The sequence below is a fragment of the Etheostoma cragini genome, chromosome 20 (assembly GCF_013103735.1).
Source record: "Etheostoma cragini isolate CJK2018 chromosome 20, CSU_Ecrag_1.0, whole genome shotgun sequence".
Classification (NCBI taxonomy): Eukaryota; Metazoa; Chordata; class Actinopteri; order Perciformes; family Percidae; genus Etheostoma; species Etheostoma cragini.
In genome coordinates this window covers 118,782-138,528 of record NC_048426.1, presented here as the reverse complement: position 1 = coordinate 138,528, position 19,747 = coordinate 118,782, and the positions used below count along the sequence as shown (strand labels likewise).

Here is a 19,747-nt window from a genome sequence, read left to right as displayed (position 1 = left end):
GGAGTGATGTGATCCAGTCTCTTGGTCTTAGTGAGGACTGGAGGGATGTGATCCAGTCTCTTGGTCTTAGTGAGGACTCGAGCAGCAGCGTTCTGAATCCGCTGCAGCTGTCTGATTGATTTTTTAGGGAGACCAGTAAAGACCCCGTTACAGTAGTCAAGTCTACTGAAGATGAAAGCATGGACCAGTTTTTCCAAGTCCTGTTGACACATAAGTCCTTTAACCCTTGATATGTTCTTTAGGTGATAGTAGGCCGACTTTGTAATTGTCTTAATGTGGCTGTTAAAGTTCAGGTCTGAGTCCATGACTACACCAAGATTTCTGGCTTTGTCTGTTGTTTTTAACATTGTTGTTTGAAGCTGAGCGCAGACTTTTAATCGTTCCTCTTTTTTTCCAAAAACAACTACCTCAGTTTTTCCTTCATTTAATTTCAGAAAGTTCTGGCACATCCAGTTGTTAATTTGTTTGATGCAGTTAGTCAGTTTTTGTATTTGACTATAGTCCCCTGGCGGTAAGGTTATGTAAATGTGTGTGTCATCTGCATAACTATGGTAATTTTTACTTGAATTTGGCTTGCAAGGTTTGCGACGCTACCACTCAATTTGCCAAGTGCCTAGCTGTCATTTAGAAGTCATAGTGAGTTCATAAAATGTAGTTGTCTTGTAAAAATACGCAGCAGGTTAAACTTTGTCTTGTGTTTTTTGTCAGTGTATGTACGCTGGGAAAATTTGTGCATAAAGTGCAAAAATATGCCACTGCACCTGGTAGATTCTGGCTCTTGAGCCATTTTCTAAACCCGTGGTCCACTCCAGGGGACCCCCTTTAGTGACAGTAGGAAGTTTGATGTGTTTATGTGTGTTTCAGTAGCCTGGTCCGCGCTGAAAGCTTCATTGTGTGCTGCCCACAGAGTTGGAGCCTGGCTCGGGCCGATAAGAGAGCACTTTCTACCTCCAGCCTATACCGGCTCACAGGACAGGTTTCATTATTCAAACAGACAGCTCAGTCCTGTGTGTGTGTGTTTGTGTAGTTAAGTAGGTACATATGTGTGTGGTTGCTGTAAGCATGGGTGCGATTGAACGCTATGTGGCTGCTTGTATGGGGGCTTGTGTGTATGTGTGCGCGGACAGTCAGCTCTCCTGGATTAAAGACCTTTTAATCCAGCCAGATCCTCATCAACTCAGAAGTTAGTCAGTGCAACTTGTTTGTCAAAGGTGAGCTCTGCTCACGTGTTAAAAGTCAGCATTGCATGGCTGAATGACTTCTGGTGCCAAGTTATGAGTTGCTGAGGGAGACGTGAGCCAGGCTTTTGATGATGGATGCACCTCTCAGTTCTAGTTTGGATCAGCAACTTTTAATTGGGTCTCCTGCTTTATTGTGCCTCCTAATCTTCTCCCCAAGCCAAGAAGATATACGTACTCTGTTTAAAGTAGTGCTTTTAGTCTAATTAATTGTGCAGATTTTCAGAGAATGTTCATGTTTGAACCTGCATTTTATTGACCTTTTAACTTTACCTTGCTTAGATCTCAGAATTCAGCGAGATCACTAAAGAAGTCTGACACGGCAGCAAATATGAGATGAAGTAAGACGATCATACAAGTGCAAAATAAATCAAAAGCCTTACAAGATTAGCTAGCACTTTATTAGGAGGTTATACCAAAAGTTAGCTTAGCGTTATGTTGCTAATAAAGCCCCAAAACTAAACCCCCTACTCTTGTACAGGGAAGTTGGGCTGGACTCGGCTATTGTGATTTTAGTTTTTGGGGTGGATATTCGATTTTCAATTTTGGAACTCACATTTATCTTAGAGCCCGACCGATATATCCGCGGGCCGATATCATCAATCATCCGTAAATCATCAGTAAACCGGAAACATCACGGCCTCTATTGCAGTAGCAAGACAATTTGAAAACACAAAACGCAAGCACTGACCTGCCCTGGAGTTGGTGTAACAACAGATATGTGTTTACTACATCAACCATGCACAGTAGTTCCATCTCTTTCTCTCTGTTTCTGGGAAATTTTAGATCTATAAACGATCTGACGGAAAAAAAAACATTGTGGCCGCCACCACAGAAGCTTTGAAAGATTTTGCTGTTGATAATTAACAAAGCTTCATAGCACAAAAAATAGTATTTGGGACAGTCCTAGAAGCTAGTAAAAGTTTCTGGTCAAAGCTTGAACAGAAAGTCTGTTCTTAAACTATGGGCGGGTGTTAAGAATGGGAAGCTTGGGACATACTAGGTTTTTAAGTTTTTTTTTGTTTTTTTATTGATCTGGAAATTAGAAACATTGTTACTTAAAGGTGCCCTGCCACGTGTATTCCATTACTTTGTGGTAATTTTGAAGTTCTACCATGGACTCTGTAACTTGGTTACCGTGGTTACCTTGTTTCAAGCCATTCTAGCGTGGTATAGAAAGCCTGCAGGAAGACTCAGCTCCATTTGGGACAGTTCTTATTAATATTCAACGAGCTTAGCTGCTTGACTCTGATTTGCTAACAGCTAGCCAATGAGAGCCTGGCTATCAGCAACCTTTACCCAGCAAAACTGGGTGAGCTCATGAATAGTAATGGGCTCAGGCAACGTGAGGTCAGACTGACCAGCTGTTGCGATTGGTCAGATTTCTCCTCTTATTTCTTTACAGTGGCTACAGCTGACAGAGGAGGTAGCAGTTCATTTTCACATTCACTCCAAACGCAAACACATATGGCCCTAACATATTTCAAAAAATGCAAGTAAAAACGTTTTTGTGGGGCAGGGCACCTTTTAATAAAAAAAAAAAACGGCTTTCTGTGTTGGTTAAAGACATCAAAAAATCTTAATCAAAAATGGGGATTATTAACTTTCTATGGAAATAATCGGGATTGTCGTCTTGTAGCCATAGCTACAAGGTTCTCTCAGTTGAACAGCGGACTGCCATCCTCTGCCTGTTGTCCTCTGCTCCCTTTTATTTGGGCTGCCTTGACGCCTAACTGTACAAAGACTCAGGCTCCATCTCTTTTGTTCCTCCGTGTCAGTCAGGGAGACAACATCTTATTGGGCTGTGCACTGATGGCAGTGTTTAAAGCATTCCTATTTACAGGCACCATCCAGGACATAAAGTGGTAGTCTGGTAGCAATGGGATTCTGCACAATCACTACCTTCTTATGCATTATCAAACAAAGGAAGTTGACTCATTTCTGTGTTGATGTACTGTATACTATTGACTGCACGTGAACTGGTACATTTCCCAAACTTCTATCATTACTTAATACCTAATATGTACTGTGTGTGCTGCTTTTTTGATTTGACTGTTGCCCTTTTTTGAGTTTCTGCCACCACCCAGTGCTTTACCATTATTATGTTGTTGCTGCTGAAAGCCCAATTTTTGCTCTGTGTATTAATAAAGTGTCTCTTACCACTCGGAGGGGGCTCAGCGATGAATAAGCTACGGCAGAGCTTCCGCCGGAAGAAAGACGTCTACGTGCCGGAGTCGAGTCGGCCGCACCAGTGGCAGACAGACGAGGAGGCGGTCCGCAGCGGCAAATGTAGCTTTGCAGTCAAGGTGACTCTCCCTCACCCAAACACCTGCATACAAAACCTCACAGACACACAAACTCACACACAAAGTATAGAGCTGACCTTACTGTGGCACACTCCTACTTCTGAGAAACTTGAATGCTGCCGGGCTCCCCAAGGACGCCGCTTGTGATTAATCATAAGCATTGGGAGCACAGCTTCTATCTAGGTTGCAAGATTATCGGCTGTACCCTTCCAAACCTGTAGGATGTGTGCGCACAATTGGTTTCTGGCCCCCAGTAGTAATGAAATCCAATTGAATCGTCAAGTAAAATATACAAAGTTAAAGAAACTTTATTATAGCTGAAAAATTAGAAGTCCAGGGGCACTGCAATGGGGCAGGGCAAGACACACTGATGTACAGGATACAGTATATCTTCAGTGCTGTGTATGCTCCAGCTGATGGAGTGGAGAGTTTGCTGTGTTTTGGCAACAAAACCTTCCACTTTAACACAGAAGTGCAACGGTACGCTTCCTCTCAGAACACAAATCCAAATGCTCACCTCACTCAGAAGAAAGGGGAAATGAAAACACAGACTGGTTAAGGATGTGGATTGTACATTACATAATTTGTACAGGTTATGGGTTTGACCTGTTTTCTTTGGTCATAAAACGGGAATTGAAAATTCCGGAAGCATACAGAGGTGGAAGTGACTTGTGAGAAAGTAACGGAAGGTAGTGGAGAGGGTTTAAGACTTCCTTGAAGTTTGTGTTCATAGGTTGAACAGATAGAGACTAGAGGTGGAATGGGTGTGCGTGTGTGTTGGTTCATGGCTAGTTTGTCGTATGTGTGTACATGTTATCCAGTGTGCCCTAGATTCAAGATCCCTTCTAAGCTGTCTACCACATGTACTCTCAACACACACACACACACACACACACACACACACACACACAGAGACACACACCTTCCCTTTGCCACCTGCTCCCTATTATAGTGGGGCATTTTGAACATGTTTAGAGACTAAAGACATGTTTACATCTTGACTTGTTTGAGCCTGTTGGGTGCTAACTCTAGCAGGAGGTTAACACGGTGTAGACAGCACTGACTGTTTTCATTTTTCTCCCTACTGCCAGCACTCCAAATTCACAAACAATAGAGCTACCTGTTGGAATCGACCGGAATTCTCTTTTAAGAATGCTCTGCCAACATTAGGCATACCTTACCAAAACTCAGGTGACTGATCATTGTTGCAGGGTCCTTATTTGCTCTAAAAAGCTCATAGTAAATTGTTAACAGTGGAAGTAGTCAGTGAATAACAGATCAGCCGCTGTGGGCCAAAGAAAAATGAGCTTATCTCTCATTGTCATTCTTTCCTTCTCGTACTTCTGCAGCCACACACACTTCTCCAGCAGCATTTTTCTCTGCACTGGCTTTCATCGTTATGGCGCAACCTACCATGCTACTATTATGTATCTCCTCCCCCTGCTACTCCCTCTCTCCCGCTCTAAGTGCCTTAATACCGTAGGAGCCCACTTGTGTGTGGGTTGGAATAGTTGCAGTGAATTATCACCTGACTGCTGCACTAAACACCATAATCCAATAGAGTAGAGGAGATGCATTGGAGAAAAAGAAGAAACTTGCGCTGTTTGAAAGGGGTATGGAGGGGTGGTGGTGAAATTAGCCTTTAATGTTGTGGCTTGGGGCTCCCCCCCACTACATAGGGCCTTTTTACAAGTATAGTAAAAGCCCAGTTCTCCACGGATTACCACAGTTTTGCTTGTGTCTGTTTTCCAGCTGAAATTGCATCAGACACTTCAAGTATCTTTTGCAACCCCTAACCCTAACCCTAACCCTAACCCTATGGTTGTAGACTTCAAGAGTCTACAACCATAGCAGCTCTGTAAGGTTTTACTAGAGCATCTTTTTCAGCTAACGTCAGCATGCAATATTCCTGATTCAAGGTGGTTTTCAAAGGCTTACAAATGTAGATTTGCCTTGTATGGAAATGTCTTATGAGACTGCTGATTAATTTGCTTGTGTTGCTTACCAACTAAAACAAGAGAAGTAAATGCAAGCGTACTTTAAAACTATGTAAACATGTTCATATGGAAATTAAAGTATGCAATTTAGTGTAATGTTGTTTTCTGCAGAGTTTGTAAGGCAGGCTTTCTATTGAATATGACCTGAATACCCTGAATTTATTCCTGGAATCCATCTGGAAAACATCCAGATGTACACAAACTAGTGTAAGTGGCAGTGGAAGCACAATAATACAAACATCACGATAAATAGACTGCATCCAATCCTAGCCCACTGTGGGATTAGTGTCAAGAAGACCTAATCCTGGAGTGGGCTCCCAAACAAACCTGCATTTCAGAACCAAATTATCCTACACATGTACGACACACTGTTAGGATATACAAATGACTAATAAAGGATTTGTTTTTGTTGCTTTGGTTGAACGCATCTGTTAAATGTGAATGTTTTCAGCCTCCAGATTGTTGCTGCCAGCTACTTACTAACAGCACGGAGTAAGATGCAACAATGATGCATCTCTTGTGACACTTGAAGCCTCCCCTGCCTTTACTCATCCCACCTCAGACACGTCTCCTGGCTGATCCTCTATTTGCGATGCCGCTATGTCCTCACTACCCCCGGCTGCCTTGCTGCATCAGTATTGTCTTTTATTCCGTGGGTCTTTGTGCATGTTTGTGTGTACACATGTGTATTCAAACACGCCAACATTGTGACTCACAGCCGTGACGTCACACTCTCAAAATAGCAGAGAGGAGAGAGGGTGGGGGTGACAGGCGACTTGTGTGTGTGTGTTTGTGTGTTTGTTTGTGTGTGAGACTGTAAGGAAAGGGTAAGAACTTCCTCTCCAGCCTGTGCTCACAATGGATCCTGGGCCGGTCAGGGTTGTGACTCTGGAGTGACACACAGCAGGGTGTGATGCTGCTTGAGGTCCAGGAGGAGGGAAGGCAGGAGGAGGCAGCCTTTTCCGTTCATTCAGTTGCAGTTAAACCCGCTCACGTAGGCTGTCCAAGTCCTGATGTGTGTTATTACATGGTTGGAGCGATTTGGGGGAAAATATGAATCGGGATTTGTTTTTTTAAGCTTAGAACTGATATCACGATTCTCTGCCACGATTTTTTTTTAATAAAAAGATTGTCAGTATCAAAATATAGTTGTTTTTTTTTGGCACCTATAGCACATAGTGCATCACCACAAGCCTGTAAACATAGAGGCTTCTATATAGAGAAGGGAGAGCCTTGCACTGCTTGGGAGCGCTTTAAAACCTATTTTATACAGTCTTTCTGTTTAAAACTTACAGACCAAAGTAGTAGCTCTTGTAATGCAGTCGGCTCGTGAAATTAAATGACAATCAAAGTAATTTAAAAAAATCTGGTAGCTCATGTTTCATTTGATCTGGCAGATACGTCTGTGATCAGATAGGAATCAAGATTCTGTTATTGTATTGCCTATTTCCATCTTAAAATGTTTTCAGAAACACGTTAGTTCACTGATTAGCTGTAATTTGAGAAAGTTTGTGACCTTTCAGGCATTTATTTCCTGCTTTAAACAGACCAAGCACATGTGTCCCTCTGCTACATCACACCTTTCGTTGCTCTGATTGGTTCTAGGCCAATCCAATTGCAGGCCAGAGGCAGTTTGGTCTGCGCCCGTTGATAACCCCCGCTGGAAACTGAAAATGAGCGGAGAGGTTCAATGCCAGGCTAGGTCATTGGTGCTTTTATTTCCCTACTTTTAGTTTTTATTGATGTTCTAAGCTTTTATGTATACTGTATATGTGTACAAAACCCAGAAATGAGCTTGTATACAAACTGTTTGGGGAGTTGCATTTAAAGTAGTCCAACCATTTCCTGTTTTTTAACAGCTACATCAGCTATTTTCATAGTCTTCGTTGCTGTAATGGGTCCTGAATAATGTCCATTTCTCCTACTTTTTGTCCATCGGTGCTTCTGGCGTCAAACAACGTGTCAGTTTCTCCATTATGTAGATTTCCTCTTCTATCTCTGTCCATTGTTCCTGGGCAAGTGGAGCTCCTTGTCCTTGGCGTTGTTTCTAGCTATGAACAATATTTTGATCAGATACCTACAGTATCTCTTATCCCTTTCCCTGAAATGACACAGACCGTGTAACATGTAGCTCATAGGAATAGGAATATCTTATTCTAGTATCTTTTGTGAAGTTTGGCCCCAAAATTAATCGCTTGTTTGAAATCTGCTTTGAATTCTTCCCATTCTCTTTAGTATGGTAGGTTTATGTTTAAATATTTACACTTGACCTTGGGAATGACAAAGAAAAAATTACAATGTTTCCAAGAGAATTCCCTCCATATCTGTGAATTGGGTGATGTTGTGCCAATCGTCATCTGTAATTTTTCCGTCTAACCTAAAAAACGAGAGAGGAAAGCGCATCCTCTCTTTGCCCTTTAATGTGTTTGTATTGTTTTTCAGAGTTTTGCAGAGTTTATTAATGTAACCTTACTTAAACTTTAGTAGATATAGCCACAGGAAGGGTTTGCCACAGCAGTACTTACTCTCCCCCTCTTTCTTTCTCTTTACCCTGCAGTACCTGGGACATGTTGAGGTGGAGGAGTCTCGCGGCATGCACATCTGCGAGGATGCAGTGAAGCGGCTGAAAACGGTAGGTTTTACTAGAAAAGCCCTCCATACTTCCAGGAACCAGGCTGCTTAATACAGACATCCTACTTCATTTCTTTTTTTACTTTTTTATGTTTTCCTCTATTAGTTTCCTCCAACATCAACAACATACTACCAACATCCTACTGACTCCTTATAATATTTCCTTCAGTTTGTGGCTGCCCTCTTAAATTGGTCACCAAGCAGTTTGGTTCTTTTAACTGTTTTACCGTTGTTTATTCCTGCCTAGGTTATTTAGTACACTGGCTGAATGTTGCCTTTTGACAGTGAGGGTCTCCACCCATTGTAACCCTCTGACAACCTCCAGGGGTGTCAGGGTCTGTTCTGAATGTCTCTCTCATTCTCCTCGTACACTGTCTCCGCCAGAGGAGATAGACCGGCATGTACTTCCTGCTGCAGGAGATTCCGGAAGAGTAGCGCAAAGGAGCAAATCCAGCATGGGAAGCAGGGGAGGGGGAAGAAAGGGGGAACTGGAGCAGTGGCTTTTCCATGTTGTCAGTTGTTTGTCAAGGCCCCAGCCAGGTCATGAACTCCTGTGGGTAAATGAGGCTGATTCTCTGTTGTCAGGGCCAAACCTGAAGAGTCCATTCACGTCATGCCTGAGTCTTAGGAACATAGGTACATTTGAGTTCGGTGCCAACAAATGTTACGAAACTCCTGCTTGAATTGTCTGCGACCAGCTTTCAGTTTTAGTTGGAATGACTCAGACTTATTGAGAATTCACACCCTGTTTCTTGTGCTATCAATACCCATTCTTCTTGCTTTATGAAATAGTGTAAAGGACCTTTTAGTCCTTCTGCATGTTAACTCAATGAGCTGTTGAAGACTACTTGGCTATTGAGAGCTATTTGTAAGTTTGATTATAGTGCTTGATAATAATTTAGTATTCTATGAGTACAATTTAATGAACAGTAAAACACTTACATTTTTGTACCAGTTAAACAGAACAGTATAATAAAAGTGAAGTTATATAATAGCAAATGAGACACAGACACACACAGTTGTACATTTGAACACAAGCATGTTCTTTTCACACTTAAATATCTATGGTGACACATTCTGGTGTAAGACATGCACACGTAAACCACATTAATATTAGACCCAGAACCCCTTCTACATCACTTCTATGACAAAGAGTCCCACACACACACACACACGCACACACACACACACACTTGCACATGCACATAAAGCACTGTTTTCCTACAGGGGTAGGTAATATTTACTTACACACATGCACACACATTTAGATGCAGATTACACACAATTTCACAAGCTCCAACCGCAACGCGACACACACACACACACAAACACACTCATAAGGCTCACAGGCAACAATTTGTACACACAAAAACACACAGGAAGAAGTATGAAGACATACATCCCGTATGCACACACAAAACACATACTCTTTTAGTGAATTATGAAAAATTGAGCGCACACACACATCAGCCTAATGAACGCACACAGCAACACATACACACTGGTGCTTGATGAGGTCACATGGTGTACACAGAGCCTGAGGCTGTGAGTCTTATTGAATTACAGTCATTTTAACAGGGCGGACAAAATGGAGCCAACTATAGGCGGGTGCTTCTGTCCTGATGTGGCCCGCGACTATCTGACCCTCCTCAACCTCATGACATTTCCTCCTCTGTATCCTCGACTACTCCACTCCCTCGCTGCCTCACCAGCCTGCGGCCCTTATTTTTTAGCCAGCACAGACATGGCTTTATTGATCCTTGTTCATAAGTAGGGCGAGAAATTAACTTTCACCACATTCAAAATGTAAGCCGGCCTGACATTTTTTCAAGGTCCTCCTCGGCATACAATCTTTCTGGAAATAATGGCAACATTGACAGTTGATCTTTTGTGGTGTAACTGCTGCCGTTACGTTCCTGTTAAGTGACCTTCATCCAGTTGTGCCCAGGTCTGGACGTGGCAGTTCACCTGTGCCTGAAAGGCTCAAATTACAGGACATGCCGGAAAACAATCCTGGTGGATGCATACAGCCCAAGCTGATGCCCATGCATTCCAATTAAAGGAGCTTTTACACTGCAGATTTTTGGTTTGGGTCCTTGTTGTGCGGCCCCCTGCACATGAGTATTTGTATGAGTATGAGCGGGCTAGTTGAATAGGCTTTACATTGTTGTCATCAGAAAGGAACAATATCATTTCTAAGCTCTGGGAAAGCTTAAGATAAAAAATGAATAATACAAGAGTATTACCATTCAGCACCAGAACTAAGAGCAGGGGTGCAGCTGGCAGAGTCGAGCTGACCAATTAAGATGAGTTTTAAGACTAGAATCGGATTGTAAAGTGTACGAGCTGCCATGCTTTTATCCTACTCTGTCTACAATGATGCAGCTCAAAAAGATAATTCGACTGACGCAATGAGGTTTGACTCAGGGCAAATGGCAGCAAGGCATAGAGCAGAGCAGATCATAGTGGTGGTGGTATAGGGGTACTGCCCCTGATGCTGTCTTGTTAAAACTAGATTGGGCCAGCCTTTAAGTAGATATACAATTAGCGTGGCTCCAATAGATCCCAGTTCATCCTCACTGACTCTTTAAAAAGCTAAGTGTTGCCAGGCAACAAATACAATTCCTGCCAGTGGTGAGACTGTGAATTAATATTGCTCAGCAGTAAACTCTATTTCCAGGAACTAATAACTAAATTGGTCAGGAACCGGGCCCACACCTAAGCACTTTATATCTGGTGAGGGTTGTTTCCTGAAAATCAGCAGCCAGACCCCAGCCGCCACAACACAGTCTGGCTCCATCCAAGCACTCCAAGTTTTGGAGTGGGGAAAGAGAAACAAAGAACAACAGTGAGCTGATGCTCTCTGTTGAATGAGTAGAAAGAACATGAAAATATATTCCCCGTATGCTCCCTGTGTCTGGAAGTCAAGCTGTCAATCATGTGCGTTTGTGTGACACGTACAGCTCTGAGCTGACTACGTTTTTTTTTCTCAGCAGCCTTTGGGACGGTAATGAGTTGTTTTCACTTTGTGACTTAGAGGGGAGGATGGAGGTGGGTGGAGGAGGAGGCTGCACTGCAGAACCATCAACCTCCAAGCTGCCCTTTTTGTGTTGTCATCATGACATCATTTCTTGGTGCTGTTGGCTCACAGCCCAGAGTTGGAGGTGTATTGTAGCAGTAAGAATGTTTTTGCAGTTACTCATGAGCCCTTTGTGACCCGTGGTGTTCCGTCTGTTTACTGGGTGGGGCAGCCCAGGAGATGCTGACATGCTGAAAGAATTCCACCCGGGAGCCTCAGGGCACATCATTGACAGTGTATCTAAGTCCATCAGACAATGTGTGTATTAGCTGGTGCTTTCAATTAAAACGTTTAGTGAGACATTTTATTAAAAGCCTCAGAAGTCTTTCCACCCCGATTGGAAAAAGCTCCTCAATCATGTCCTAAACTAAACTCCACTGAAAAGAAGAAAAAAAAACGTTAATAGCACTGGAAAGTATGTATTATTGGCAACTCCCTCCTTCCCATAGCTACTCTGCAAGGTGGTGGTAAAGTAACATTTCTGCTGTTCGTGATAAAGTACACTATCATGTAGTAGGTGTAGCTATCATCCGTTTGTTGCAAGTGTTGTAAGGTACAAGTTGTTGCTCAAAGAAGGCCAATAACGTCCATTACACAAGATGTGTTATTCATTGTTGCACATCATGCTGGTGGTTAGGGTTGTTTCTGCAAGCAGAAATTACGGAACGCCACTAGCTGATAGTACCACTAAAAGGTTTTGTGGGTTACAAGGTTGTCGGTTAGGCTTGTGGACTATAAACTCTTATTTTTGCCTTGTTGGCTTCACCTTGATCTTTCAAAACCTTTCCCCCTATTGTAGTTTCATCCCAGCTCACACATTGAATACTTGAATATTGTATTACCTTTTTGTCCGTGTTGTCCGCTTTTTTTGTCTTTTTAAGCAGGTTTTTAATGTGGTGTTGCAGAGAAATGCCTTCAAATCCCCTCCCCTACTCTGCCCTCCCATTCTAGCTCAACCCTATAGAGACTTTTCTCCCCTAACCATAGTTTACTAATCCTAGCTGTGCAGGCTCTACCACCGTCTGCATGTCTGTGTGGTTCTAACAAACACTCATACCCACACTAACAAGCACCTAGCTCATTCCAAATGAATCTCCAGTGCTGGTTAACACGTTAAATCATGCATTAACATGGTGCTCGGAGTGCCGTCTCCACCATGGCTGTGTAACAGGAGCAGAGTGGAACTCCTTTTCACAGCTTATGGGGAGGAGAGGGACTCTCAGGGAGTGGGGGGAAGAAGGGAGAATTAAGACTAGGCCTGGGTCTGGTGGTTGTGGTTTCTTTATGTGGTTATGGCAGCCTAAACTTGACCCCTGACTCTGGCTGACTTGTGAATAGTCATAGGCTTGATTCTGGCATCAGACTGCCGTCTGTGTTAAACTGTTTCCGTCTGATGAGCAACCATGGAAGGACCGTGTCTCGGTCTAGTAATCGGAGGATGAAGAATGTGTGGTTTGGGATTATCTCCTCCACATACTTGCACAGACCTACACCTGAAGATCTACCATCTTTATCTCCCCTGTCCAGGCAGCTTGGAATGCTGTCTTAGCTGTGGGACTGTTGTAGTGACAGTTTTATGTTCATTTCAATTGAAAAGAGCGTAGGGGAGTCACTTCCTGCAGTCGGGAGGTTCACTGGCTTCCAGTGTGGTGTAGTACTAACAGTTATCATCACAAAGACAATGGTTGCGTCCGAAAATGCATACGCTGCACTACATACTCAATATGTGTATTTAAACAGTAGTGTGTATCTTTTGGGACGCGCTAGGCTGTAAATGTCCTAAGAGCCTCCTTGCCATTGAAGACGTGTAACCATGGTAACCCCTGTCGACCTTAGCTTTAGAGGCATTGCCAGATAATGCTTAAATTACTAGAAAAGGAAAATAATTAGACCACCAGTCGCAGGTGACAAAATCACAGATTTAAATATGTAGAAACGTAAATTAAAGCTCTATTGACGTGACAGAGCTGCCTTGCTGGCTGTCCGGGTATCTGTTATGACCTTTGTTGTTACTACCGCATTGCATTGTCGGGTACTTATGCAAGCATAATGTTCAGTGATTACATATTTTATTATTTAACTGACAATGATATGCAATCCACAAACTATTAGTTTCATACCAAGATGTCGGACATACTAAAAAATCTCACACACTGTTTTAGCCTACTAAATAGCATGTTAGTATGGAATTTCGGACGTAACCAATAACAATCCCAGTATCAACCATCAAAACCTCCGTCAGAATAGAATCACTTGGAGCTACTTGATCCATTGCCTCACTCACTCACTCTCTCACTCACTTACTCACTCATAAGCCAGCTTCACCTCCAGCAAAGAAAAGCCCTCCAAATGAAATCACCTCCTGTGGACTCCAGACAATTTGTTAGACGTCCTAGGTAACATTTTCATGCCTTGTGCCTCCCCCCCATCTCCTCTATCCCTTTCACCCACCCTCCCATTTTACCACAACCACTTCCAGGACAGGAAATTCTTCAAGGGATTCTTTGCTAAAGTAAGTTATGCTTTGTGTGTCTGAGTGTCTCTCTTAATTATAAGCATTGTTATTATTTTTCTTCCTCTTCACGTAACACTTCACCCCCTTTAATCACATCTGAAAGCTGGAAGAACCACACACTCATACACGGGGGGGAATCTGACTAAAGAGAGGCAAACAATGATGCATGTGTCTTTGAGCAGGTGGGGTGGTTTAGGCTGGGATGGGGCACTTTTGTGTGTTTGTGTGGTTTATTTGTATTAACAGGTGTGCCTTCTCTCCCTTCAGCCTTCTTCAATGAACCAAGAATGGAACAATGAATTGTGTGAATGAACGTTTACTTTTTATGCACACACATCATTTACTGTTGTTATTCTAACCAACGTTGGCACCACTGCGGACTAAATCAGTGCACAAATTATCAGACCAACATTTCTTTTATTAAGATCTGGGCACTCAGAAAAACAACTCCTGACTTGTTTCTTCTCTTTTTTTTTTCCTCTTACTTGGTGCTTTCTCTTTATTTACGTGTGTGTGTGTGTGTGTGTGTGTGTGTGTGTGTGTGTGTGTGTGTGTGTGTGTGTGTGTGTGTGTGTGTGTGTGTGTGTGTGTGTGTGTGTGTGTGTGTGTGTGTAAAGGGAAGTTATTTTACTGGGCCTTGAAGAGACTAAAAGTTTTCTCATTTCTTAGTCGTACCTGTCCTTGTTGTTTTGTTTGCAGGCTGGAAAGAAGCCAGTGCGCGCTGTGTTGTGGGTGTCGGCAGATGGTCTTCGTGTTGTAGACGACAAAACGAAGGTAATGAATCCCTTCAGTCTTCCATCACAGGCTCAAAAAACCTTGATCAAAAAGAAAGAACTGCCAGAGGAAGTACGTGTGGCTTTACTAGCTTTGAAGGTGGAAGCGCCTGAGCTCCAGCAGCTGATAATATGAGTGAAGCTGCCATACTTCTGAGTTGGTTCTCTAAAGTGACCTCCAAGAGGCCCGCTGTGGAAATGTGTATTCAGTGCACCTGCAGGAGTAGATGTGAGTAGAGTAAACAGTAAAGGTAACGTTGACACCTGCTGGAAAACTCCAGTACTACATCAAACCAGTTGTTATTCTTTCTGTGAGGTCAAATTACAGTTCATGTATTCAGCTGTAGGTTCTGAAATGAAAAAAAATTGTAAATCTCTTAGCTTTTTCAGTTTGTGTTAACTGTCTTGGTATTGATTACCATTGATCAGTTGAAGGGTAATTTTGTTTTGTGTGTAAGTGACTGATGGGAACAACAACCTTTGAAATTGGTGCAGTATTTAACGAGAACGCTGGGACCAGCAGCTGCAGACTGGGCTGCAATGTAACTATAGGACAATGGGCATCATCCATTTTGTCCACTGAAAGTGCTGTTTTTGCACTGACAGGCTCAGGTTGTTCTTATAAGACATGACTATGGAAATTATCCCTACAGAGATAGACCTTTTTAAAACCTCCTTTAAGACCTTTTGGTTTAACCAGAAAATTCTCTAAGGTTGCTAGCGCTAAATCCACCAGACTCTCTTAAAAAAACAATACTTTTAGCGTTTATAGAGCCATCATATTTCACATGTAAATTTGTAAACCATGTGTTTATTTCAACCAAAACTAGAGTTGTGATTGTTGAAAATATGTAGAATAGAGATAAACATGTCTTTTTTTAAAGAATTATAGTTTTATTTTGTTTCTGTTGACTTTGAATGAAGTGTATTTTACAATGCTAAAATTACCGTTTATTTACATGGAGTCTGGTCGCTTCAGCGAATTCACAATTTCGCAGATGTTTTTATGTTTAAAAAAGGATCTTACCCTTCAACAGAAAGATCGACCTCCTTAGAAATCCTTTCCATATTGTTGTCATACTTTTATAATCTGAGTCTGTCAGTGGCAAAACAAGCCCTTTTGTGAATGTAAATAGAAGCTGCATAATTGCCTTATTAACTTAGCACTTAGCACTCTTGCTCTAGTTTTATTTTAAAGATCCAGTTTCTTATGTGTTCACTGCTGTGTATATGTACTTCTTTCCTTAATTCGCATAATCATTTTCCTGTTAAGAATATAATTTTGAGTTGTCAAAGATTGTGACTGACTGACTGACTGAGTGAAAAGAAATTCAAATCTGTTTTCAATATAAAAATAATTAAGAAATGTTTTTTTTTTACCATTGTTAATTCCCCAAGAGAGTGGATACCAAGCTCTGCCAAGCAAGGAAACTTGTCCTGAATTGTATTTTATTACTAGAAAATGTTTGTTCTGAAACAATGTTCTATAGTATGTGGGAAAATAATGTTTAGTAGTCTAGGATCCTGTATTAAGCTGGTCTGTTGTGTTATGTTATTCTATTGATTCTGCTTTTCTTCAGTTCTCTTGAAAGTAATAAATATAAAGTTTAAGAAGATTTTCCAGGATTTCTCCATGAGTGAGACGTTATGTTTTTATTTTAGAAAGCAGTGTCTGGTGCTAATACTTTAGGAGCTGGTATTACAGTAGTTGAATCTTATTTGAGCACTATTGATGCTAAGTCACCTTGTTGAAGTACTGTTGCAAAGCAAGATGCAATCATTCAGCCCACGTTATGAATTGACTTAATTGAGTGTCACTTAACATTAACCATAGGTTTTAAGGTCATCATAATGAAATCAAATTGTGTTTTGCAGGACCTGATTCTGGACCAGACAATAGAGAAGGTGTCATTCTGCGCTCCGGACCGTAACTTTGAGAGGGCGTTCTCTTACATCTGCAGGGACGGCACCACGCGACGTTGGATCTGCCATTGTTTTATGGCCATTAAAGACTCAGTAAGAACTCAGGCTCAGACCACAACACAGACTGCATTGTTCTTGGGCTTAGATATCATGTCTATCAATTTAGATGGGTTATTATTCGGTTTGATTTAACTGACAGATGAAACAGACACAGCTGGAAAAGGATACAAAGTGTGTTTGCATGTTAGTATATAGTATGTAGAAGTATTTACATATATAAATTAGTGAAGAATTACATTGTTTTGTAATTAAGTATTACGTATACTTACGTATTAAGTGTTAAGTATAACAATAAAAAAGGGGAGGACATATTTTAACTTCTTCCTACTCCTTTTTTAACATGGAAGTCTTTGTCTGAATCATTTCCTATACATTTTAAAGCTATGTTTGCTGAGGATTTGTTTTGTGATGGATTTCTTGCCTGTTCTAAAATGTACATGCACATAATTAATATTGAACATTGTGACTTACAAATGTTGGCGTACATGTTCTTAGGATGTTCATTCTTTTGATTAAAATCACTCTATAGACAATTTTAGTTGTTCTTCTTCTATCCCTCTGTCCGCCAAGGATGTTATGCGAGTCTTCAGTGTATTGTGTGTCATTTAAATGATGTGTATACCATGTTAATATTAAGAAAAACCTTAATTCCTGTACATCAGTGCCATGCTAGGAGCTTTGTGTTACATGAATGTTCTCATTGTCTCTTTCAGGGAGAGCGTCTCAGTCATGCTGTGGGTTGTGCATTCGCCGCCTGTCTGGAGCGAAAGCAGAAACGGGAGAAGGAGTGTGGGGTCACGGCAACCTTCGATGCCAACAGAACCACTTTCACCCGTGAGGGCTCATTTCGTGTTACTACGGCAACAGAGGCGGCAGAGCGGGAGGAAGTCATGCGGCAGCTACAGGATGCTAAAAAAGGTCTGTATGTGTAGTAGGGGTGGAACAATACATCGATCTGGATCAATGTATTGATTCAATCCTCAACTATCAGTTATTATTGATACAAAGTGAAAATATTGATACATATCATCATCTTTAAGACTTTATATGTATTGTTTTTATTAAAAAGAGTGTTTTAATTTGAATCCCTGGAAGAGCTTAGTAACTTACACTTTATTTGTGTCCCCAAAGGGCGACTGGGTATGCAGCAAGTATAAACATATAAAAGACACATAAATACATACAAGGTATACACACAGTCATGCCTAGGGTTGGATTGGGGGGTATTAGTGTAAGCCTAAACAAAAGTAAAAACTGGAACACAACTGTACTCAGTACAAGGACAAATACATACAAGTACAAGGTGTATGGGTAGGAGCGTCAAGGGAGCCTACACAAGGTAGGAATAGGTGACACAATATAACCAACAACAACCATTGACAAGAACAACATTAGCATCCATTACATATCATCACCAACACAAAAGTAAACGAACTAGAATATATAACCAGCCAAGGAATAAAGTAGCAACGAGTTCAAAGATGACTCCTCCTTTGACCCATATTCAAGGGGCAAATGGCTGCATGTATAAAGGTACTTGTACCTGTTACTCCTGAAAGGTGGACATTTTAGACGGGACAGCAAGAATTCAGAGAAAAGGGGGTGGGAACTTTTGGAGCGAATTACATTAGCTGTCCTGATTATCTGTCTGTGGAACAGGTCTGATAATGTGCACTGTTGAACTCCACATTATCTAAATGTGCACCGTTTCATTTGAATCAGTGGAAGAGCTTAGTAATGAAATTGTCAAATCATATTTGCTTTTTGTAAATATACTGCATAAATAAATACATCAATTTAATATTGTGTTAAATAGGCTTTTGGTATTATCTCATATTGGTCGCAGCCCACTGAATTAAATCGAATCAAAATCGTATCGTGGCAGACATTGTGATATCAGTAAATATTGTATTATAAGAATCAATATAATATTGTATTGTGACAAAACAATTTACACCCCTAATAAGTACTCTCATTCATTACTCCGTGACCTGGGAAATGGGTTGTCCAGTTCACATTTGTCTTTTTTATTTATACTTCTACTTCAAGCTGATGTTATTGCTTCATTTGTTCATTGTGGCTTCATTGCTTGAACGTTGCCCTTCTCCAATAGCAGAGACCGATGTGAAGGTTGCTGGGAACTCTGCCACTAGTGTGACAAACTCCTCCGCACACCAGACGGGAGGCTCCCCATCCCCCTCGTCCTCCCCACCGCTCTCTATGTCCACCCTGGGACCCCAGGTGATACCACGCAGACATGCACCGGCAGAGGCTCTGGCCAGGCAGGGCTCTTTCAGAGGCTTCCCGGCCCTTAGTCAGAAAACTTCTCCCTTCAAACGACAGATGTCCCTGCGCATGAACGAGCTGCCCTCCACCATGCAGCGCAAGTCTGACTTTCCAATAAAGAACACAGGTGAGTTTGGTTTCCTGACCAACTGTACGCGGCCTCAGCTCCTGGTTGTTATACACAACCTGCTAATTACCTTCCTGTATACTGTCTGCATTTGCAAAATATTAGGGCTGCACAATATGAGGACGATATCTCATTGCGATTATTTTGACTGATATTGCAATTGCGGTACGATTCACAATATTTGAGGGAATGATCATTTTTGTATCAATAGTCTTATTTGAATAAATTTTTTTTTTTTAAATGATTAGTGTTATTTTTGCAAGGATGTGTACCAAACAAAGATGTATTCTTTAGTCTATAGGATAGGATTTGTAGGATGAGACGTCTCTGCAGCTCAACAATACTTCATTCAGAATGGTTTGACACATATTTTGCCTTTAACAAATATTGCACCCTCCCCCCTGTTATTTAAATATTGCGTTAGTCCATTATGCTTTTGATATAATTGTGATTAATGTGCAGCCCTAGCAAAAATCCACCCTGAATAAGGAATATCAAAGACAAAAGTCTTCTTCTTGAGTTGGATTAGTAATATACACTCACCGGCCACTTTATTAGGTACCCCATGCTAGTAACGGGTTGGACCCCCTTTTGCCTTCAGAACTGCCTCAATTCTTCGTGGCATAGATTCAACAAGGTGCTGGAAGCATTCCTCAGGGACTTTGGTCCATATTGACATGATGGCATCACACAGTTGCCGCAGATTTGTCGGCTGCACATCCATGATGCGTGACGCCCATTTGAGTACAGCGAACTCATTGTCATGTTCAAGAAACCAGTCTGTGATGATTCCAGCTTTATGACATGGCGCA

The 19,747-nt window shown here is 41.6% G+C and overlaps 1 protein-coding gene across 8 annotated transcripts in view; it reads left to right on the top strand.

The window, feature by feature from the left end:
* Positions 1–19,747, top strand: part of numb (NUMB endocytic adaptor protein) — a 50,813-nt gene that overhangs the window by 26,028 nt on the left and 5,038 nt on the right. For 3 of the 8 annotated variants that reach the window (XM_034858645.1, XM_034858642.1, XM_034858638.1), the window contains exons 2-8: positions 3,408–3,544; positions 8,099–8,173; positions 13,731–13,763; positions 14,466–14,540; positions 16,415–16,555; positions 17,236–17,440; positions 18,636–18,935. In XM_034858645.1, coding sequence (XP_034714536.1) covers positions 3,419–3,544; positions 8,099–8,173; positions 13,731–13,763; positions 14,466–14,540; positions 16,415–16,555; positions 17,236–17,440; positions 18,636–18,935 — 955 coding nt within the window. In that variant the 5' untranslated portion in view covers positions 3,408–3,418. The remainder of the gene's footprint in view (positions 1–3,407; positions 3,545–8,098; positions 8,174–13,730; positions 13,764–14,465; positions 14,541–16,414; positions 16,556–17,235; positions 17,441–18,635; positions 18,936–19,747) is intronic. The other 5 variants (XM_034858646.1, XM_034858643.1, XM_034858640.1 and 2 more) reach the window with 3 other exon arrangements.